The sequence below is a fragment of the Bufo bufo genome, chromosome 1 (genome assembly GCF_905171765.1).
Source record: "Bufo bufo chromosome 1, aBufBuf1.1, whole genome shotgun sequence".
NCBI lineage: Eukaryota > Metazoa > Chordata > Amphibia > Anura > Bufonidae > Bufo > Bufo bufo.
The window spans coordinates 714,421,247-714,445,988 of NC_053389.1; the positions used below are offsets into that span (position 1 = coordinate 714,421,247).

Here is a 24,742-nt window from a genome sequence, read left to right on the forward strand (position 1 = left end):
CAGTAGCTCTGATGATTTCTCCGTCCCTCCAACCACTCGCAGCCTGGGCCTTTCTTTACTGTAATGACTCCCGGTGGTATTACTAGTTTATGGCTACCTTTATTTGCGGTTGTATTATGCCTAGTTGTAGTAATTATGGAGTAATCTACGCTAACAGGATATTAATGCAGATCCGGTCATAATCTAGAACACATTATTTTGTCTCAAACACAAATTGTGAATCCAGTTTGGTTCAGAGTCTGCCCTTTCTAAGCTTTGGTTATCGTTGTCTAGACCTCGCCTATTTTGAGACGCCATTGGAATGAGTGTCCTGGATGACATCCCATTCAAATTGTATGACGGATTCACCCATGTGCCCTCACCTGAAGAACGTATATCCAACCTCTCAAATGTTAATGTTCCAGACTGCGGCGATACATTAATGTGTACTGTGGTGAGTCATGGAGATCAGTTACTACCTGCATATACCATATGATTCCTATACTATCCAGACTACAATATTACAGGATGTTATTGATTTGCCTACAGCTATTTTACAAAAAATGGAGTTTGACCTGGTAGACCTCATGCACAGGATGCTGCATTATGGAGCAATGTTTCTAGGGGGGCATGCTAGAACTGAAAGAATCGTATGCAATCAATGGCATATAATGGTAAAGTAGACTTCTATAGGTGCCCTACTATGGCTCTGAGGTTGCACAGAACTGTAATACAGTAGTGTGCATGAGGCCTTACCGTTCTACTACTAATTTTAATGCCAGGGTTTTATTATAAAGCACATCAAAATTATTATTTTATAAACTAAGGGGACATTTATTAAAGGGGTTCTCCCATAACTAATGTAAAAATGAAAATCAGACATTATATAGTACATGACAATCTCTAACAAAGCTAGAACCAGCCCTGTACATCACATGGATCCATAGATCTCCCCATTCATTGCTCTGCTAGATTTATATCAAGCTAACCGCTTAAAGGGGTTATCCCATTTTAGACAATGGGGGCATATCGCTAGGATATGCCCCCATTGTCTGATAGGTGCAGGGCCTACCTCTGGGACCCCCACCTACAAGGAGAACGGAGCGGAGAAACTTGAGGAGGGCGCACTGCGCATGCGCAGCCGCCTCCATTCATTTCTATAGAGCCGCCGAAAATAGCCGAGCGCTGGCTCGGCTATTTCCGTCGGCCCCATAGATATAAATGGGAGCGGTGGCTGCGCATGCGCGGTGCGCTACCATTCACTTCAATGGGAGAGGCGGGGAGCTGCGCCTGGTGGTGGACAGAGGTTTCCCGGGGTCCTCCAGCCACAACTCTCCCCGCCTCCGTTCTCCTTGTAGGTGCGTGTCCCAGCGGTGGGTCCCGCACCTATCAGACAATGGGGGCATATCCTAGCGATCGTGTGCATGAGGCCTTAAAGGGAACCTGTCACATGGATTATGGCATCTGAGCTGCAGACATCATGCTGTAGAGAAGGAGAAGCTCAGGAGACTAGTATATAGTTTTATAGGGAAAGATTCAGTATAAATTCTTTTCATTTATTTAAATTCCTGCTCCTTCTGTGCTTAGGAGATCAGTGGGCGGTCCTGTCGGTGATTGACAGCTCTCTCTGTATACACAGTCATTGAGGGAAGGCTGTCAATCACTGATAGGACCGCCTCCTGGACTTCAGAGGCCAGAACGAGCACTGATATAGATGCATAAATTACAAGTTTTACTGAATCTTTTCCTATAACACTATATATCAATCTGCTCAGCTCTTTCTACTCTATTAAATGCTGAATGCAGATAACGCAGCATTTTCATGGTGACAGCTTCCCTTTAAATCAGCCATTTTCAGTGGGGTGTGGTAACAGTCTGATTTATATGGAGCCTGTGAATCAGAGACTCGGGCATGTGTTGGATCAGGAATGCTAGACATTTCTGGCAGTCCTTCGTCCCCATGTCCTAATTGTGTACACATAATTGTGTAAGGTAACTGCCAGTTTTGGCTAAAGGAAAATACTGTTCTGTTTTTGGACCACTGTCTGTTACAATATAAAAAGTTCAGTACTGCTAGAACCCATTAAAATGAAGAATACTGGAGGGAATTCTTGTTTATTACTATTTGCTAAGATTGACAAGAAATACTTTTCTTTATCTGCAGCATGATTTCTCTGTGGAGAGAAAGGTTCTAGACTGGGTGGAAGAGATATACAGGCAACAAGCCCCCATGTCTAGTGTCAGACCCACTGCACCTCCATACTGGATGATGCACGACAGGAAGGGGGTATCCCCAAACAGACGCTGCAGTCCCCAACTGCCTTCTTTACCCTTGAGAAGGTGTAGAAGCCAGAGCTCATCTGATGCTATTCCCAGTCGACTACGAAGCAACTGGGGTGGAGCAGAGAACATGGATATGAAGGAGAGAAACTTTGAGGAGGATGGATACTCTGAAGATAATGAGTATTCTTCCTCAGAGGAGAGTGAGAAAGAGGCTCTACAAAGAGAATCAAGGGCACGTTTGTGTAAGAGCCCTCAGCCACAGTGGTCTAACAGACCACGTACTTCTCCAGTGATGCCCAGTCCAACCCCAAGATGTCGCTGCTCTCATTCTGAGTCTCCCCCGTGCCACATAAAGAGGAGAAAGCCAGTAACTTCATCAAATATCTCCAAGAATGAGCTGGAGGCATCAAATAAAAGAATTGCAGCTCTGGTGCACTCGCAGAAGGGGAATTCAGAATCCAGAGGCAACCCCCAAGGTCAGCACCAAAGGAGGAACTGCTGTGGACACCTTCATAACCCAACACCCCCTCCAAGTCCTAACGGCTGTTGCTGCTCCAAGAGACCCTACAGTGCTGGCAGCATTCCTCCAATACGCTGCTACAAACCCACCCATATGGTAAAATATGTGCTTCTGGTGATTTGGGAGCCTCTGACAGAGATCCTCCTGATAACACTACACATTTTTTTATTGGTTATTTGAGTCATTAAAGGGACTCTGTCACCACTTTCTAACCCCCCCTTTTAAAAGTATTGTTCTCTCCATGGCGCCCCTGTGATTACAAAGGTGTTGTTATAACATAAATTCGCCGTCTCGTTTTGATAAAAATACCTTTTATCTAACCTGTCAATCTTGTGGATAAGGTGCCCAGGGCGTTTCTGAAGGTCTGAAGCTGCCGCCCGCCGCCGCCGCCGTTGGTGCCCAGCTCCTCCCCTGATCCTTTCAGCGCCGCCTGAATGTAAAGAAATCCGCCTCCGGCTCTCGCTCAGTGCCCCCTCCTCCTTTTCAAAGATCCCGCGCGTGCGCACAGGCCTGTGCCTGATGCGCCCGTGCGGACATTTAGAATCAGCCTCATTGAGCGAAGTGCGCATGCGCGCACTTCGCTCAACCTCCTCATAAGACGAGCACTGCAGCCAGCCACTCAGAGCCTGCCAAGCGCTGTATGGAGCCGCAGGCTCTGAGTGGCTGGCTGCAGTGCTCGTCTGATGAGGAGGTTGAGCGAAGTGCGCGCATGCGCATTTCGCTCAATGAGGCTGATTCTAAATGTCCGCACGGGCGCATCAGGCACAGGCCTGTGCGCACGCGCGGGATCTTTGAAAAGGAGGAGGGGGCACTAGGCGAGAGCCGGAGGCGGATTTCTTTACATTCAGGCGGCGCTGAAAGGATCAGGGGAGGAGCTGGGCACCAACGGCGGCGGCGGCGGGCGGCAGCTTCAGACCTTCAGAAACGCCCTGGGCACCTTATCCACAAGATTGACAGGTTAGATAAAAGGTATTTTTATCAAAACGAGACGGCGAATTTATGTTATAACAACACCTTTGTAATCACAAGGGCGCCATGGAGAAAACAATACTTTTAAAAGGGGGGGTTAGAAAGTGGTGACAGAGTCCCTTTAATATGTGATCTGTGTGGGCCCCCTTACACAGGCACAGTACCATACCTATACTGTGGCCCTCCTGAGAATTGGACCCCCCACATGTCAAGTGCTGAAGGCTTCTCCTAGGGATTGGCCCTCATTATTTCACTCATTTATTTATTTTACTTACTTATATAGCGCTGACATATGCCACAGCATTTTACAGACATTGTCAGATCCTAGAAAAATAATCTAATACGGTAGTTCAGCCTGTACAGGGTGGGCCATTTATATGGATACACCTTAATAAAATGGGAATGGTTGGTGATATTAACTTCCTGTTTGTGGCACATTAGTATATGTGAGGGGGGAAACTTTTCAAGATGGGTGGTGACCATGGCGACCATTTTGAAGTCGGCCGTTTTGAATCCCACTTTTGTTTTCTCAATAGGAAGAGGGTCATGTGACACATCAAACTTATTGGGAATTTCACAAGAAAAACAATGGTGTGCTTGGTTTTAACGTAACTTTATTCTTTCATGAGTTATTTACCAGTTTCTGACCACGTATAAAATGTGTTCAATGTGCTGCCCATTGTGTTGGATTGTCAATGCAACCCTCTTCTCCCACTCTTCACACACTGATAGCAACACCGCAGGAGAAATGCTAGCACAGGCTTCCAGTATCCGTAGTTTCAGGTGCTGCACATCTCATATCTTCACAGCATAGACAATTGCCTTCAGATGATACGAGATGTGCAGCACCTGAAACTACGGATACTGGAAGCCTGTGCTAGCATTTCTCCTGCGGTGTTGCTATCAGTGTGTGAAGAGTGGGAGAAGAGGGTTGCATTGACAATCCAACACAATGGGCAGCACATTGAACACATTTTATACGTGGTCAGAAACTGGTAAATAACTCATGAAAGAATAAAGTTACGTTAAAACCAAGCACACCATTGTTTTTCTTGTGAAATTCCCAATAAGTTTGATGTGTCACATGACCCTCTTCCTATTGAAAAAAACAAAAGTTAGATTCAAAATGGCCGCCATGGTCACCACCCATCTTGAAAAGTTTCCCCCCTCCCATATACTAATGTGCCACAAACAGGAAGTTAATATCACTAACCATTCCCATTTTATTAAGGGTATCCATATAAATGGCCCACCCTGTAGATTGCTTACAATGTGCACTTTAAAGGTCCATGCACATAGAAATGCTATCTGCATTGACTCCATGTGGCAGCACATGCAACATTTGAGGCAAAGAGAGGTACAGGACTGCATCATAGATTTACATGTATTACAGATCCATACCACATGTGTATAAGACCATACACTTTAAAGATGCCCGATTCCCAATGCAGTCTCCCTATTATGCTTAAAAGGTGCCAGTTTTCATGTGGCGCACCATTTTGTGAAATGCATTTCTGTTTGTGTTCCTCCAGTCTCTGAATCCATATTCCTGTCTCCCACCTACAAGAAGGAGCCACTCTAATTGCTCAGGCGATGTCCTGCTAGCCCTTAGTCAAGAAGAGCGTGATGTCATCGAGGCTGTGACATCTATGGGGTACCCACTTCGTAGAGCTATGATTGCAATGCAGAAAATAGGTGGACAAAGCCTAGAACAGGTATTTACAAGGTTTGCCCAACATGGAATGTTTGTTTAGATGTTGTATATCAGTACAAAAAGTCTTAGGTTTTATAATAACTATATTGTAATGTAGACATTATTATGTGATTGATTGTAAAATGTTGATATATGTTTAAGAAGAGATCATTAAAGGGGTTTTCAGACTTTTTTTTTTATACTGATGACCTATGTTCATGATAGGTTATCAGTATCTGATCATCTGAGGTCTGACACCTGGGACCCCGCAGATCAACTATTTAAGGAGGCCGCGGTGCTCCGGTGAGCGTCACTGCGCCGTACATTGTATAGTGGCTGTGCTTGGTATTGCAGTTCTTCACCATTCACTTGAATAAGGCTCCATTCACATGTCCGCAAGTGTTGTCCGCACCCATTCCCCAATTATGCGGAACGGGTGCGGATCCATTCATTCTCTATGGGAACTGAATGGATGCGGAGAGCACACTATGTGCTATCCGCATTTCCGGAGCGCGGACCCGATCTTCCGGTCCGCAGTTCCGGAAAAAAATATAGAGCATGTCCTATTCTTGTCCGCAATTGCGGACAAGAATAGGCATTTCTATGGGGGTGCCAGCCAGGTGTATTGCTGATCCGCAATACACTACGGACGCTAGAATGGACCCTAAGACTAAGCTGCATCTAGACCACGTGATCGACGGACTTAGCTGGCCTAGGGTAAGCTACAAGAAGAAGCGCCACAGCCTTCTCAAACAGTTACTGACCTATACATCTGAATTCAGTACATGCATTAACCGCCTCACGTCCGCCCATAGGATATAAACGTCCTATGGGTGGACGTCTATTTCTGACAGCACGTTTTAAAACGTCCTGTCAGAAATAGCAGCTGCACGCTAATCGTGCAGCTGCTGATCGGGTTGCCCGCTGTCAGTGACAGCAGGGCAACCCAGAGATAAGGCAGGGACAGTGCCCAGGTGTCCCTGCCTTCACGATCGCTGCAGACACAGCGCTCACCGAGCGCTGTGTCTGCAGAGCAGGAAGCGCTGTGCGCTTCCTGTTCCGGCCCGGCGGTCATGTGACCGCCGGGACCGGAGAGTGCAGGGGCTGTGTGAGGTCTCTCAGAGACCTCGATCAGCCCTGCAGTGAGGCTGTACAGCGCAGGATTGCTGCTGTACAGCCTCTATAGGGGTGCATTTCCACTGTAACTGGGGCTACTATGTCAGCCCCAGTTACAGGAGAAATGAACAGTGAAAAAAAAAAAAAAAAAAAGTGAAGTAAATGTCCCCCAGAGGTCTTGTATGACCTTATGGGGGACGAAAAGTGTAAAATAAAATAAAAATAAAATAAAGTGTTGAAAAAATACAATAAAAAAAAGGTTCACATGTAAAAAAAAAAAAAATCCCAAGTAAGGAATAAAAAATAGAAAAAATAAAATAAAATAGACATATTTAGTATTGCCGCGTCCGTAAAAACCAGCTCTATAAAAATATCACATGACCTAACCCCTCGGGTGAACACCGTAAAAAATAAATAAAAAAAACTGTGTCAAAACAAGCAATTTTTGTCACCTTGCATCACAAAAGGTGCAACACCAAGTGATCAAAAACGCGTATGTCCCACAAAATGGTACCAATAAAACCGTCACCTCATCCCGCAAAAAATGAGCCCCTACATAAGAAAATCTCTCAAAAAATAAAAAAACTATAGCTCTTAGAACATGGAGACACTAAAACATCATTTTTTTGGTTTCAAAAATGCTATTATTGTGTTAAAGTGAAACAAATAAAAAAAAGTATACATATTAGGTATTGCCGCGTCCGTAAAAACCAGCTCTATAAAAATATCACATGACCTAACCCCTCGGGTGAACACCGTAAAAAATAAATAAAAAAAACTGTGTCAAAACAAGCAATTTTTGTCACCTTGCATCACAAAAGGTGCAACACCAAGTGATCAAAAACGCGTATGTCCCACAAAATAGTACCAATAAAACCATCACCTCATCCCGCAAAAAATGAGCCCCTACATAAGAAAATCTCTCAAAAAATAAAAAAACTATAGCTCTCAGAACATGGACACATTAAAACATAATTTTTTGGTTTCAAAAATGCTATTATTGTGTAAAACTTTAATAAATGAGAAAAAGTATACATATTAGGTATCGCCACGTCCGTAACAATCTGCTCTATAAAAATGTCACTTGACTGAACCCCTCAGGTGAACGCTGTAAAAATAAATAAATAGAAACTGTGCTAAAACAACCAATTTTTTGGTCACCTTGCCCCATAAAGTGTTATAATGAATGATCAAAAAATCATATGTACCCAAAAATAGTACTAATAAAACTGGCACCTTATCCCCTAGTTTCCAAAATGGGGTCACTTCTTGGGAGTTTCTACTGTAAGGGTGCATCAGGGGGCTTCAAATGGGACATGGCATCTAAACACCATGTGGAGTTCCTTTTCTTCTGCGCCCTGCCATGTGCCCATACAGCAGTTTATGACCACATGTGGGGTGTTTCTGTAAACCGCAGAATCTGGGTAATAAATATTGAGTTTTGTTTGGCTGTTAACCATCGATGTGTTAAAGAAAAAAATTTATTAAAATGGAAAATCTGCCAAAAAAGTGAAATTTAAAAATTTGATCTCCATTTTCCTTTAATTCTTGTGGAACGCCTAAAGGGTTAACAAAGTTTGTAAAATCGGTTTTGAATACCTTGAGGGGTGTAGTTTCTACAATGGGGTCATTTATGGGGGTATCCACTATGTAGGCCCCACAAAGTAACTTCAGACCTGAACTGGTCCTTATAAAGTGGTTTTTGGCAATTTTCTTACAAATTTGAAGAATTGCTTCTAAACTTCTAAGCCTTCTAACGTCCTAAAAAAATAAAATGACATTTCCAAAATGATGCCAACATAAAGTAGACATATGGGAAATGTTAAATAATAACTATTTTATGAGGTATCACTTTCTGTTTTGAAAGCAGAGAAATTGAAATTTAGAAAATTGCGAATTTTTCAAATTTTTGGGTAAAGTTGGGATTTTTTCATAAATAAAGGTGAAATATTTTGACTCAAATTTATGACTATCATGAAGTACAATGTGTCACGAGAAAACAATCTCTGAATGACTTGGATAAATAAAGGCGTTCCAAAGTTATTACCACATAAAGTGAGATATGTCAGTTTTGCAAAATTTGGCCTGGTCAGGAAGGGGGCAAAGGGCCCAGATGGGAAGTGGTTAAGGAGGTTGTCCGATCCCAAAATCAAAATTCTGTTTATGTGCTCCTAACACCCCTCTCCATGCCTACATATGCCCCCAATACCTGTTTTTTATGTCTGACCTTTCCTTGCCCCCTGGTAAACATCAGATTATCCTGGCAGATCTGTTTACTTTCTCCCCTTCTTGTTTTGTTGAATACATAACTTTATTGATACACAAGCCTGGCTGCACTGCACAGAGATGAGTCACAGGCTGGACACGCCCCCCCTCTGCTCTGTCTGCAGCAGCTCCTCCATCTATAACTCCTGTGTCTATCTTTCTGCACACAGACAGGAATCTACTTCTCACTCAGTGTCTAATCCCATCACTGACCGTCCACAGGCTCTGCCCTCACCATCTCCAGAGTGTAATAAACAGCTGGAATCGGCAAGCGCGTCCAAACACCTCTGTATCTAATCCTAACATGTATGTGTGCGATACAGCCTGCTGAGCTGTGTATCCAATTCCATCTTCTATGATACAGCCTGCTGAGCTGTGTATCCAATTCCATCTTCTATGATACAGCCTGCTGAGCTGTGTATCTAATCCCATCTTCTATGATACAGCCTGCTGAAGTGTGTATCTAATCCCATCTTCTTTGATACAGCCTGCTGAGCTGTGTATCTAATCCCTTTTTGTATGATACAGCCTGCTGAGCTGTGTATCTAATTCCATTTTGTATGATACAGATGCTGAGCTGTGTATCTAATCCCATCTTCTATAATACAGCCTGCTGAAGTGTGTATCTAATCCCATTTTGTATGATACAGATGCTGAGCTATGTATCTAATTCCATTTTGTATGATACAGCCTGCTGAGCTATGTATCTAATTCCATTTTGTATGATACAGCCTGCTGAGCTGTGTATCTAATTCCATTTTGTATGATACAGCCTGCTGAGCTATGTATCTAATTCCATTTTGTATGATACAGCCTGCTGAGCTGTGTATCTAATTCCATTTTGTATAATACAGCCTGCTGAGCTGTGTATCTAATTCCATTTTCTATGATACAGATTGCTGAGCTTTGTATCTAATCCCATTTTGTATGATACAGATTGCTGAGCTGTGTATCTAATCCCATTTTGTATGATACAGTCTGCTGAGCTATGTATCTAATCCCATTTTGTATGATACAGCCTGCTGAGCTGTGTATCTAATCCCATTTTGTATGATACAGCCTGCTGAGCTGTGTATCTAATTCCATTTTGTATGATACAGCCTGCTGAGCTTTCTATCTAAACCCTTATGCATACGACCGTATTCATTTATCCGCTAAATAAGGATACTGTCCGTGTGCGACCCGCTTTTTTTTTTTGCAGTCCCATTGATTTCTATGGATTTCAGGTCTGCATTATAAGGACCAGAATAGGACACTTTTTTTTGCAGAACTGACATGCGGATGTGGAAAACACATGGACTTCATCAATGTGCTTTCCACATCCATATATCAGTACAGCAAAAGATAGAACAGGTCTTATTCTGGTCCTCATAATGCAGATCTAAAACCCATAGAACTCAAAGGCTCTGGAAAAAAATGCACATCTCACACAGGCAGTATCCTTATTTAGCAGATCTGCTACTTGGAGAAAGCAGAACGGATACGGTCCTGTGCATGAGGCCTAATTTTATCTTTTTTGGTCCTGACTGCTGAAGGGTTTTTCTTGGGCCAACATGTGTGATACACGTGAGATAAGACCATGATCAGCCTGGGATACATGGTACGCGTGTCGCCACATCTCCCAAGCCGACCGCACTCTCCTGACCAAATTGATGATATGACAGTAATGTATGATACAGCCAGTCTCTTATCTGGTCAGGGGAGCCGAGGTTGGCCTGAAAATTGTGGCTGATACATGGACTGAGACATGGATTCCTGGGCCGATCACAGTAGTTTGCATGATCCCTATCACTCATACTGAGCTGCCATAACAGTGTCATCCACAGTGCCCCCATAACAGTTACATCCACAGTGTCCCCATAACAGTGACCTCTAGAGCACCCTTCTAACAGTGACATCCACAGATCCCACATAACAGTGTCATCCTCAGTGTCTTCATAACAATGACATCCACAGGCCCCCATAACAGTGACATCCACAGGCCCCCATAACAGTGACATCCACAGTGCCCCCATAACAGTGACATCCACAGTTCCCCATAACAGTGACATCCACAGATCCCCCATAACAGTGACATCCACAGTGCCCCCATAACAGTGACATCCACAGTGCCCCCATAACAGTGACATCCACAGTGCCCCCATAACAGTGACATCCACAGTGCCCCCATAACAGTGACATCCACAGTCCCCTCATAACAGTGACATCCATAGTGCCCACATAACAGTGACATCCACAGCACCTCCATAACAGTGTCACTGTTATGGGAGCACTGTGGATATCACTGTTATGGGGTCACTCTAGATGTTATCTACAGTTCCCCACAACAGTGTCACCCACAGTGTATCCATAACAGTAACATCCACAGATCCCCCATAACAGTGACATCCACAGTGCCTCCATAACAGTGACATCCACAGGCCCCCCTAACAGTGACATTCACAGGCCCCCATAACAGTGACATCCACAGTGCACCCATAACAGTGACATCCACAGTGCACCCATAACAGTGACATCCACAGCACCCCCATAACAGTGTCACTGTTATGGGGTCACTCTAGATGTTATCTACAGTTCCCCACAACAGTGCCATCCACATTCCCCTATAACAGTGCCATCCACAGTGCCCCCATGTGCCATCCACAGTTCCCCTAATGACATCCACTGTGCCCCCATGTGCCATCCACAGTGTCCATGTGCCATCAATAGTGCCCCTAATGACATCCACAGTGTCCCCATGTGCCATACACAGTGCCCACAAAGTGCCCATGTGCCCCTAATTACATCCACAGTGCCCCCAAAGTGCCATCCACAGTGCCCACAAGGGCACCCATGTGCCATCCACATTGCCCACAAGGGCACCCGTGTGCCATCCAAAGTGCCCCCCATGTGCCATCCACAGCTCCCCCAATGACCTCCACAGCATAGCGATCAGCCTCTGGGGCTGATCGCTATGCTGTCACTTATGTACTGCGCTTACATCGCACTGTACATGAGTCAGTACAGGCTTCACATAGAAGCCTGTACACTCAGAAGACGGCTGGAAGTCCCAGCACATGCGCAGTGCATGTTTGTACGGAGCCGGAGCAGAGATACCGGCGCATGCGCACTGTAATTGTGCGTACTGCGCCTGCGTTGGTGTAGACGACGGAGGCTGGCGCTTCCACTTGTAGGAGGCGGTGACGTCATTTGTGACGATCTGTCTCCTGCTCAAGCCAGGAAGAGAAGAGCGAAAGACAAGGAGACGGACTTTGCCCGGAAGAACAGAAAAGCCATCTGGAGGAACCACGTGACCGGGAGGCAGATCTCAAGAACGTCTGCACTGTGGAAAGTATGTGGGCAATAATCTTTCCTCCACAGGTTACATTTTTAAAGCCAAAAATAGGTTAAGCCCGTAGAACCCCTTTAAGACCTATCTATCTGAATACAGTAGTAATTCATTCATAAAAGTTTTTTTTTTATGAGATCATAAAAAAAAAAGTCAGAAATGGTTAAATATAAAAAGAAGCATTACTCACCTCCACAAATCCCCTACTGCTGCAATTCTGATCTGCTCTGGTTGCTGCTGCTTTCCGATACCTGTCCCGATTCCACATGCCAGAAAGGACAGTGGAGGGGGATCAGTGGAGGTAAGTGAAGCTATTTTATTTTGAAACCTTTTTGATCTTTATTTATTGTATCACCCTGGGGTTGTCCAAGATTTTATTTTCTCTCCACCCATGCCATGCTGGACCCATAAATAAATCTATAGTAACTTGCTCCTCACCACCACGTTTTGGCTCAGTGGCTCTTGGGCTGTCTTCCCTGGACTTGAGGGGCCCTTCTGTCAACTTTTGCACAGACGTGGTCACGTGCACTGCTGCAGCCAATTATGGGCCCAGTGGTGACGTATCCCCAAGCAACGCGGGACATGCCATTTGGTAAAAAGTCACCACTGAGGAGCGGTCTTTGGCCTCAGCAGCACACATGACCCAGGCTTAGCCGGGGAGCCACAGAGCGGAAATGAAGAGGTGGGGAGCAGATATGTATAGATGTTTTCACAGGTCTGGCTGGGTGATAGGAAAATTAAAAACCAAAAAATCCCGAACAACCCACTTTGTTTTTCTACTTTTATAGTGTTGTCTGTCTTCAATTTCTGCTCCTGATGCCATTACCTTCTCCGAGCTTTCCTTTTTTATACCTTTACATATGAATTGCTTTAAAAATCTTTCCTAAATTTGATATTACATTAACCAGTGCTTGTGTGTATTCTACTCTTTTAGAATTGTCTAATACTGTTAGAATGAGGTTTTTAGATAATGAATTATGACTATGAGATCTCGTCTGTCAGCACCGCAAGAAACTCCAAAAATAAACCTGGCTCGGGCTGCGGACACCCACTGTTGACTCTCTCTGCGTTGATAAATGAACTGTGAACTGTTTATAACATGGACACACAATCTTTTCTGGTCCAAGGCCCACATTCTGCTACATCTGAGGCCTGCATTGTAAGAGTACATGTAGTGCCAGTTACAGTGCCCCCTGTTGTGTCAGCCAGTGCCCTCCATCGGTATGCACTGCTCCTCCAACCAAAGAATTGCAGGGCCTGGAAGAACCTTTCTCAGCTCATATACACTGCGTGCAGAATTATTAGGCAAATGAGTATTTTGACCACATCATCCTCTTTATGCATGTTGTCTTACTCCAAGCTGTATAGGCTCGAAAGCCTACTACCAATTAAGCATATTAGGTGATGTGCATCTCTGTAATGAGAAGGGGTGTGGTCTAATGACATCAACACCCTATATCAGGTGTGCATAATTATTAGGCAACTTCATTTCCTTTGGCAAAATGGGTCAAAAGAAGGACTTGACAGGCTCAGAAAAGTCAAAAATAGTGAGATATCTTGCAGAGGGATGCAGCACTCTTGAAATTGCAAAGCTTCTGAAGCGTGATCATCGAACAATCAAGCGTTTCATTCAAAACAGTCAACAGGGTCGCAAGAAGCGTGTGGAAAAACCAAGGCGCAAAATAACTGCCCATGAACTGAGAAAAGTCAAGCGTGCAGCTGCCAAGATGCCACTTGCCACCAGTTTGGCCATATTTCAGAGCTGCAACATCACTGGAGTGCCCAAAAGCACAAGGTGTGCAATACTCAGAGACATGGCCAAGGTAAGAAAGGCTGAAAGACGACCACCACTGAACAAGACACACAAGCTGAAACGTCAAGACTGGGCCAAGAAATATCTCAAGACTGATTTTTCTAAGGTTTTATGGACTGATGAAATGAGAGTGAGTCTTGATGGGCCAGATGGATGGGCCCGTGGCTGGATTGGTAAAGGGCAGAGAGCTCCAGTCCGACTCAGACGCCAGCAAGGTGGAGGTGGAGTACTGGTTTGGGCTGGTATCATCAAAGATGAGCTTGTGGGGCCTTTTCGGGTTGAGGATGGAGTCAAGCTCAACTCCCAGTCCTACTGCCAGTTTCTGGAAGACACCTTCTTCAAGCAGTGGTACAGGAAGAAGTCTGCATCCTTCAAGAAAAACATGATTTTCATGCAGGAGAATGCTCCATCACACGCGTCCAAGTACTCCACAGCGTGGCTGGCAAGAAAGGGTATAAAAGAAGAAAATCTAATGACATGGCCTCCTTGTTCACCTGATCTGAACCCCATTGAGAACCTGTGGTCCATCATCAAATGTGAGATTTACAAGGAGGGAAAACAGTACACCTCTCTGAACAGTGTCTGGGAGGCTGTGGTTGCTGCTGCACGCAATGTTGATGGTGAACAGATCAATACACTGACAGAATCCATGGATGGCAGGCTTTTGAGTGTCCTTGCAAAGAAAGGTGGCTATATTGGTCACTGATTTGTTTTTGTTTTGTTTTTGAATGTCAGAAATGTATATTTGTGAATGTTGAGATGTTATATTGGTTTCACTGGTAAAAATAAATAATTGAAATGGGTATATATTTGTTTTTTGTTAAGTTGCCTAATAATTATGCACAGTAATAGTCACCTGCACACACAGATATCCCCCTAAAATAGCTAAAACTAAAAACAAACTAAAAACTACTTCCAAAAATATTCAGCTTTGATATTAATGAGTTTTTTGGGTTCATTGAGAACATGGTTGTTGTTCAATAATAAAATTAATCCTCAAAAATACAACTTGCCTAATAATTCTGCACTCCCTGTATATCACCACTGCTTCTAAATCTACACCAGCTCCCTCTCTAGTGTGTGTTTAAGACATTGGGGACAGGGACTAATGTGAAAAGTAATGATTACTGTACAGCATCTCGGAATATGTTACATAGCTTGAAAAAAGGCACATTTCTAGTTGCCTAATAATTATGCACACCTGATATAGGGTGTTGATGTCATTAGACCACACCCCTTCTCATTACAGAGATGCACATCACCTAATATGCTTAATTGGTAGTAGGCTTTCAAGCCTATACAGCTTGGAGTAAGACATCATGCATAAAGAGGATGATGTGGTCAAAATACTCATTTGCCTAATAATTCTGCACGTAGTGTATAGAGGCCGACGCTTCTTCAGAACTTCGGCAGATCCACCACCACCCGCGCAGGAGTTATTAAGACCGGGTCTAAAACACCGGTCTTAATAAATGACTCCCTATATGTTTTTTGAATAGTGAGAGAAAACCAGTGTACCTAGTTAATCCAGTAATGAGTAAATACTTGCTCATCATATTTTTTACTTTAATAGGTTCTGGCTTACCTTGGAGCCACAGATCGCCTCTGTAAACTTGGGTATGAGGAAGCACAAGTGGAAGAAGCAATGGAAATGTTCCAGAATTCTGAGATAAAGGTAAAGAGTAAATCTGGCCATCCACTTTAGATACCTTACAGCTGTTCTGCCAGCCCCCCATACACTTGCCCATATTGATACCATACGTGCTAGATCGTTGGGGGTCCAAATGCTGGGACTCTACTAATCACTGGAATGGGGGATTACAGCCCCACCTAGCTGCAGGACCACAGTTAGGAGGAGTTTGAATGGAGATGTTGTTGAGCAAGCATCCTGCTTCTCTATTAAGAGTCTATGGCACTGACATAAGCTGGTAATTGGTGTAGGTCCCAGCAGTTGGGCCCTTACCAATCTAGTATTTGTCACGAACCAGCGGGTGTGAACCCACTGTGCCATGTGTCCTACCTCCTCTAAGGGCGTTGTCTAAGTGAACCCCTCAATCTTCACAGTACTCCTGATGTTTGGGATAGACTTTCCCGAGGGGAACACCAGGTTGCTACCTCTTGAGGAGGATTGGCACACAAGGTAGCTGGCCCAGGCAGACCAGGAGGTACCTGAGCGAGGTACCAGAGGTACAGGCGTCGTCAGCGGGCTGAGTGGTAACCAGGAGCAACAGTGCAGGACCGAAGGATGAGGCAAAGGCGAAGTCAAACAGGTCAGGGCAGGTGGCACAGGTACAGGTCAGACAATCCGGGTCGGCAGCAGGAGAGTCAAGGCAAGCAAGCAGGGATCAAACAGGTAGTAGAGTTCAGGAATACAAGCACGAGTCAGGACCACAAGCAGATATCAGGAACCTTAACAGGACACAAGGACCTTGACACTGAGGCATCTGGTAAGGGGGCTGAGCCACTTTATATATGTGCAGGAGGGCTAGGATTGGTCAGCGAGGTCACATGATCCAAACCAAAAAGCACAGGAAGTGACGCGCGCCAGCCCTTAAGGAAATGCTGCAGGAAACAAGCAGCAAGGATGCTGTGGCCAGGGCTGAAAGGAAACACTGGCAGCAGATCACCGCTGAACACGGCGCCTGGGACCGCGGCGGTAAGCAGGGGGACAGCGGCGCACAGCAGCCACTGTTACAGTATTTATCATTGTCTAGATTGGTGATAAATGCTTGTGTTTGGAATCCTCCTTTTAATTATGTTTTTTTTTACATTTTAGCATCTTTCTATTTTGTTGTGCAGCCATATTAGTTGTCACTCTTGACGTAGCTTCTCAGAAACTGATAGTTGATGATCTATCCTCAGATATAGGTCATCAATATCATATTGACATGGGTCTGACCCACAGTACCCCCGCTGATCAGATGTTTGAGGCTCACTACAACCTTTTTGCAGATTACCAAGCACAGCGCCATTCATTGTATAGTGGCTGTGCTTGGTATCGCAGTTCATCCCCATTCACTTCAATGAAAGCTGCGCCTAAGCCATGTGACCAATGAACGTGAGGTCACTGGCCTAGTGACGCTCAGCGGAAAGCTACGGTCTCCTCTAACAGCTGAGGACTGATCTGATATTGATGACTTGTCCTGAGGATAAGCCATCAATATCTGAATCTTGGAAAACCCATTTAGGGCTCATGCACATGAACGTATTTTTAGTCTGTGTCTGTTCCGTTTTTTTGTGGCCCGTATGTGGAACCATTCAATGGGGCTGCAAAAAAATGGAAATTCCTTGTGCGCATGTCCGTTCTGCAAAAGATAGAACATGTCTTGTTATTGTCCACATTACGGACAAGGATAGGACTGTTCTATTATAGGCCAGCTGTTCCGCTCTGCAAAATGCAGAATGCACACGGCCACAAAACACATACGGTCGTGTGTATGTACCCTGAAATGTAAACAAAAATAACATGATGACAAGTGTCACAATGGTGCTTGCCTTATTCCATCAGATGGTTAACTTTATATTGCAGAAAATATCATTAAAAGATTGATATTTGAAGAAAATACAAGTAAATAATAAAATGTATATAATGTTAATGGGGCCCTCTGAGATTATAGTCATTCTTCCGGTGGTTGGTGTCAATAGGCAGTGGTGTCCCAATTCTTCATAGCAGTTCTGTGCAATGACTTGTCTGGGAAAACTGTTCATATCCTGTTTGTAGGACGCCAAATCAGAGATCAGACAGAGACTGTGAGAAAGTCTCCAGCCAGCTCCTGAGAGCCCTCGTCATAAGGTCAGAGTATCACATGGGCCTCGCTCAGGGTGGAACCCTGTGGAATATACTTACTACTCTATACAACATGCATCTGACCTAAAAGATGGACTTTCAGCTGAAACTGTAGTTCACGTCCTGCATTTTCCTATTTGAAGTGTGATGATTAAATGTAGGGTTATTTTGTGTGGTCACAAAAAGGAATTTTAGCGTTGCTATTCATAGTTATACATAATGGACTGCTTCTTATATGCATAATTTATGATCTGCTAAGTATTATAGAACTTATACCTGCATCCTATTTACCCTGCTATTGCAGAGATGAATCTGTTCGCTGTGCTTGGGCTCTACGCTTAGTAGGGTTGTTGCGGGTATCAAAATTTCATTACCCAATCAATACTTTTGTCCCGGTATCGATATGATACCGGGATTTCCTTTTTTTTCGATAATGCGCTGCACTGCTGCGCAGTCTAGTATCACAGAACATGAGCGCGCTGCTGTCAGCGCGCTCATGTTCCCTCAGCAGCACAGGGGAGAAGGAAGCAGTCTCTCCCTCCCCCTGTGCCGCGTTGTTAATAAAGAGAGAGGGGCGAAGGAGGGGCGGGCGCACTGCGCCACCAATGATAGGAGGACCTTTCATGGGTCCGGACTTTGTTAAGTTAGCAGGCAACATAGAGCGGCGCCCAGGGATCTCCCTCCACTTACAATTATTCCTGGGCGCCGCTCCGTTTACCCGCTGTGGCCCAGTTACCGTCTCCTGCTCTGTATTCTAATTACTACTATCGGAGCTATGTGGAGGAGACATCAGCTTTTCTCCTGGGCATTCCTTCTCGCCACTCATACCCGCGCAGCCCGCAAGTAGCGGAACAAGTACAAGGGGGGTGGGCGGATGATCTGTGGGGTTGCCCAAGGTCCACTCCCATCAATATTAAAGGGCCCAAGCAAAGATTTCTGCAGTGGTGAGGAAATGAAACATAACAGATATTGGAAAGTTACCGAATGTTGTATTATATAATGACTGTAGTCTGCAGTACTGCACTTCATTTGTGTAAACCAGAACACCCCTTTAAGCATGCCTTTAATGTGCAATTTCAACACAGTGGGCTTGTGCCCCAGATGTTTTCAGACCCTAGCAACGCCCCTGCCCTCAGCCCTAACCAGTCTCCCTCTTCCAGCCACCAAAAAACACCAACACAGTTTGATGCTGCCATCACCATGCTTCATTGTAGGTATGGTATTGGGCAGGTGATGAGCAGTGTCTGGTTTCCTCCAAAAATAACGCTTAGAATTGAGGCCAAAAAGTTTAAAATTGTTTTTATCAGACCGGCAATCTTGTTTCTCACAGTCTGAGAGTCCTTTAGGTGCTTTTTGGCAAACTCCAGGCTTTCATGTGTTACTGGGTGGAGAGTGACTTCTTTCTGGCCACTATCCTATAAAGCACAGATTGGTGGAGTGCTACAGTGGTGGTTGACCTTGTGGAAGTTTCTGCACATAGGATCTTTGAAGCTCAGCTATTAGGTTCTTGGGCCCTTCTCCCTCAAATAGTTTAGTGAGGTGGCCAGCTCTAGATAGTCCTAGCGGCCATGAGCTTTTTTTCAGGTGGATGCAGGCAGAATTTTTAAATGACGTAATTTAGATATTTGGTAGTTACGTCATTCTCTTAAATTAAATGAAATTGTGTGAAAGTACTGTGATACTTTAAAGATAGTTGTGTCCTCCTATATACAGTTGCTGGACATTGCAATTCCCATCATCCCATGTTGCCCTTGGCATTGTATTCCTGCACGTAGACATGGAACGTGCCAAATTAGCCTATATGCTAATATAGCCCAGTATCTCTGATCGATGAAATGATAGGCTGCTGTCCCCCTGTGAACATTTGGTGTTTTCATACACCACAAACGTCTAGATTTATGGGAAAACTTTCTAATTACTTGTTTGCATAATACCACTGAGATAATTGGGATTTTGTAGGCTGTGAGTGAACAGCGTTGGGGGGTGAGTCATACATTTGGCATTCCTCCGTTAGGGCGCTGTTATTAGAAGCGGATTTAACATATTATAAAGACGCCATCAATCAGGAAAATCATTACAGCTAATACCAAGAACATTATCCAGGGGGGGACCTACTCTATCCTCATCTGTCATGAGTAGAGCGGTCTGGCAATACTGGCACCATTCGTTGTTGAAGGTCATCCAAACACTGGAGGGTTAAATCATAACCAAAGAGATTAACCCTTACAGGAAATTGCTCGCTGGTATCTGCGAGTTCTGGTACCCTTGCCTGGAAGGAGTTAATACTGAAGTTCTTTGTCCTCATCTTGATTCAATAAATTCCACAAGAAAGCGGATAATTTCTCTGAAATCTTTCCAGACCAGGCTTTTAACAGGGTGCCTTAAAATAGTGCACGAGAGTAGGGGGTGGAGGGGGTAGTTTGGGCCATGTTCAACTATGAAGCAAAGCTCCCATCTAAGAGTCTAATGTCTTAAGATGGAAATAAGCGAGGATATATTAGAGCATGGTTCCCTAGAGTGCAGTCTTTGCTATCTGCACCGGTTGATTTCAAGAACATTTCGCAAGTTTAATATGCTTGAACCTATGAGGCATAAATTGTTAGTTTACGAACTTAGCAATCCTTTTATCATAACAAGGGGCCACTTTTCACTCCCCTTATTGTATTAATACTGTATCTGGCAAAGGAACCCAGAATCTGGTGCCCATCCCTATAAGCATTCACTTTACTAGGTTCCATAGTAAACGTGCAGATACAGCAACACTACATCCATGTTAAACAGGTTCTCCTAACTGGACAACTCCTTTTCCAAACCAAGCTGCCCAGGCCATCATTTATAGCCAGGAGAAGCTGTGGTATGGTGCACATTTCCTCTGCAGTGGTCCCTGCTGAGGGAATGTTGTAATACGTACTATCTACTTAAATGCCTGGGATAATTTTATGCCAGCACTTAAATGGTCACTAGCTTTTCACACAACTTTGCATAATTCAGTAGTACAGGCAAATATAAGAAATGTTGTAAGAAAAAAATGTGTCTTTCTGCACTTATCAGATTCAACACCCCCCCCCCCCCCCCCCCCCCAAACTAACATTATCCATGACGGACCCTCAGCTCACTCCTCTGCCCTCCTCCCTAGACATCTATTGGTATCACACAACCTGATCCTTTTGTGAGTTAAGTCTGTCTTGCTCTCTCAAGTCAGAAATATTTAGTTTGTAGGGAAACCTGATAAGTGGAATTAGAGGCCATTTTCTCTGATATGATATATTACAAAGTTTCTTATATGTACTTGTACTATTGATTTATACACAATTTGTAAGGTAAGTGACTATAGATCCAGTAGTGTTCAAACTGAAGCTAAAGCGCACATCCTGAGATATAGAATTAGCTTTATCCCAGAACTATCACCGAAAAGCTAAATACAGTTTATTTAACACCCACCTCTTGTCCTAAACCAACATGTCTCCTCTATTTTATTACTAGTATGTTTGATACGTTTGTGCTCCCCTGTTTTGAACTATGGTCCACAGTGCCACAGAAGATGATGGTGATATAAAATTGGGAGGAGTAATAGAAATGTATATACAGGTTCTTCTAAAACAAATTAGCATATTGTGATAAAGTTCATTATTTTCTGTAATGTACTGATAAACATTAGACTTTCATATATTTTAGATTCATTACACACAACTGAAGTAGTTCAAGCCTTTTCTTGTTTTAATATTGATGATTTTGGCATACAGCTCATGAAAACCCAAAATTCCTATCTAAAAAAATTATCATATTTCATCCGACCAATAAAAGAAAAGTGTTTTTAATACAAAAAAAGTCAACCTTCAAATAATTAAGTTCAGTTATGCACTCAATACTTGGTCGGGAATCCTTTTTCAGAAATGACTGCTTCAATGCGGCGTGGCATGGAGGCAATCAGCCTGTGGCACTGCTGAAGTGTTATGGAGGCCCAGGATGCTTCGATAGCGGCCTTAAGCGCATCCAAAGTGTTGGGTCTTGCGTCTCTCAACTTTCTCTTCCCAATATCCCACAGATTCTCTATGGGGTTCAGGTCAGGAGAGTTGGCAGGCCAATTGAGCACAGTAATACCATGGTCAGTAAACCATTTACCAGTGGTTTTGGCACTGTGAGCAGGTCGTATGTGAGCAGGTCATATCTCCATAAAGCTTTTCAGCAGATGGAAGCATGAAGTGCTCCAAAATCTCCTGATAGCTAGCTGCATTGACCCTGCCCTTGATAAAACACAGTGGACCAACACCAGCAGCTGACATGGCACCCCAGACCATCACTGACTGTGGGTACTTGACACTGGACTTCAGGCATTTTGGCATTTCCCTCTCCCCAGTCTTCCTCCAGACTCTGGCACCTTGATTTCCGAATGACATGCAAAATTTGCTTTCATCCGAAAAAAGTACTTTGGACCACTGAGCAACAGTCCAGTGCTGCTTCTCTGTAGCCCAGGTCAGGCGCTTCTGTCGCTGTTTCTGGTTCAAAAGTGGCTTGACCTGGGGAATGCGGCACCTGTAGCCCATTTCCTGCACACGCCTGTACACGGTGGCTCTGGATGTTTCTACTCCAGACTCAGTCCACTGCTTCTGCAGGTCCCCCAAGGTCTGGAATCGGTCCTTCTCCACAATCTTCCTCAGGGTCCGGTCACCTCTTCTCGTTGTGCAGCGTTTTCTGCCACACTTTTTCCTTCCCACAGACTTCCCACTGAGGTGCCTTGATACAGCACTCTGGGAACAGCCTATTCGTTCAGAAATTTCTTTCTGTGTCTTACCCTCTTGCTTGAGGGTGTCAATGATGGCCTTCTGGACAGCAGTCAGGTCGGCAGTCGTACCCATGATTGCGGTTTTGAGTAATGAACCAGGCTGGGAGTTTTTAAAAGCCTCAGGAATCTTTTGCAGGTGTTTAGAGTTAATTAGTTGATTCAGATGATTAGGTTAATAGCTCATTTAGAGAACCTTTTCATGATATGCAAATTTTTTGAGATAGGAATTTTGGGTTTTCATGAGCTGTATGCCAAAATCATCAATATTAAAACAAGAAAAGGCTTGAACTACTTCAGTTGTGTGTAATGAATCTAAAATATATGAAAGTCTAATGTTTATCAGTACATTACAGAAAATAATGAACTGTATCAAAATATGCTAATTTTTTTAGAAGAACCTGTAAACAAGAGATAATCTCAGCAGAGTTGAAGAGTATGTAACACCAAGCTACATAAACCAATTGTGGAAGTGGAGACCAAGGAATCCACCTGCCCTGCATGTCACCAAATGCATACAGTGCCACATGAATATAAGTGACATTTGTAAGAATGTATCTGGGTAAACGCTCAAGTATCCTTAACTTTTGTTCTCCGTCTTGTCCAGGCCGCAGAATATCTCCGTCTCTCACTTCAGTTCAACGACATGGGTTTCCAACAAGATGACATCAAAGAAGTTCTCCTAATTTATGACAATCATAGGGATCAATCCCTGGAGGAACTCATGATGAGGGCTCAGTAACCGCCAAGCATCCAACCTGTTGACTGCTAGCCATGAGCTGAGAGGAGAGACTCATAACTCTGATACATTTGTCATAATGAATATATTGCTTTTAGATCTTTATTCATATGTATTGACTTATTAGCAGACACTTGGGAGAGGAGTGCTCAGAAACATCCTACACCAAAAACAGACGTGTCACAGATTAGCTGTAGAGCACTTTGTCATTCATCTGGAGTGGAGTCTATATAGCCTAACACCATGCCCAGCCCAGTCCTGGGATGCTACATGGTGGTGATTCAGTTACAGAACGGCTGTGCTGAGGATATAGCAGGTGCTACTTAACATCTAAATGTCTCTATAGTAAGTAAATGAGTGTTAAATCTTTTATTTTCTTCACAACTCTGAGAGATCATAATGACAGTTTCCCTTAGGCAAAGGATACAATTATGGAGGATGATCCATTTATTATTTTCAGATGCCTGTTTTTATTAAAAATATGAATATTTAGTTTGCGCTGTAGACAAACTTTTATGAGCTTTCCATATTCAAAACAGATGTCAGTAAAAAGACAATTCCATGAACTGAAAACTGGAGGGGAAATGGTAAAAGTGAAGTTAATAGGAAAGAAATTGTAAGGGTTCACACCTTGTGGTGTGGTTAAATTCGCAGCACGTTGGGAAAACCGCAATGCAATTTTCAAGTGGTTTTTAATGCACATTTTATTTTTATTTTTTTTACATGTAAAAAGTTAAATTAATGCTTTTCACCTGTAAAAACCACAATCACATCCATAACTGCATAGCATTTTGTTTGATGTGGTCTTAACCTTGCCTCATACTCTATGTGTGAACATATCCTTACAAGATACTGTGTGGTATGAAGAATGCGTGATCTTATCAGCTAAGATTCTCACCTGACTTAGGGTCCATTCACACGTCCGTTGTTTCTTTCCTGATCTGTTCCGTTTTTTGCGGAACAGATCTGGACCAGTTCTGTACCCATTCATTTTCAATGGGTCCTGAAAAAAATCGGACAGCTCAATGTCTGATTTTTTTTCAGGACCCATTGAAAATGAATGGGTACAGAACTGGTCCAGATCTGTTCCGCAAAAAAAGGAACAGATCAGGAAAGAAACAACGGACGTGTGAATGGACCCTAAGGCCTCGTGCGCACGGCATATTGCAGCCCGCAAACAGTGGGTTCACTATATACGGGCACTGGCCGTGTGCACACTGCATTACGGATGCGGACCCATTTATTCGAATGGGTCCGCAATCGGGAAGGTGTGGTGCGGAATGGAGGCACGGAGGCACGGAAGCACTAGGGAGTGCTTTCGTGGGGTTTTTCTCCGTGCCTCCACCCTTCAAAAAAATAGAACGAGTTGATTGGGTCTGGATCCGTCTGCGGCAGCTGCACGGACATTGCCCTTTGTCCCCAATGCACAAAACGGACAAGCAATGGCCGTGTTCATGAGGCCTAAGAGTG

General features: G+C 43.9%; 1 protein-coding gene across 1 annotated transcript; it reads left to right on the top strand.

Moving 5' to 3' along the window:
- The first annotated feature begins 301 nt into the window (after positions 1-301).
- On the top strand, positions 302-23,316 carry UBAP1L (ubiquitin associated protein 1 like). The gene is made up of 5 exons (XM_040415779.1): positions 302-433; positions 2,144-2,878; positions 5,284-5,466; positions 15,540-15,641; positions 23,141-23,316. The coding sequence occupies exons 1-5, from the start codon at positions 302-304 to the stop codon at positions 23,273-23,275; spliced, it is 1,287 nt and encodes a 428-aa protein (XP_040271713.1). The 3' UTR covers positions 23,276-23,316.
- Positions 23,317-24,742: the final 1,426 nt, after the last annotated feature.

Bases quoted from the DNA above. Each gene is read 5' to 3' on its own strand.
- UBAP1L (XM_040415779.1), top strand. From the start codon at position 302: ATGAGTGTCCTGGATGACATCCCATTCAAATTGTATGACGGATTCACC. The intron at 2,879-5,283 runs GTAAAATATGTG...GTGTTCCTCCAG, and splicing joins GCTACAAACCCACCCATATG to TCTCTGAATCCATATTCCTG. The intron at 15,642-23,140 runs GTAAAGAGTAAA...CGTCTTGTCCAG, and splicing joins TCCAGAATTCTGAGATAAAG to GCCGCAGAATATCTCCGTCT.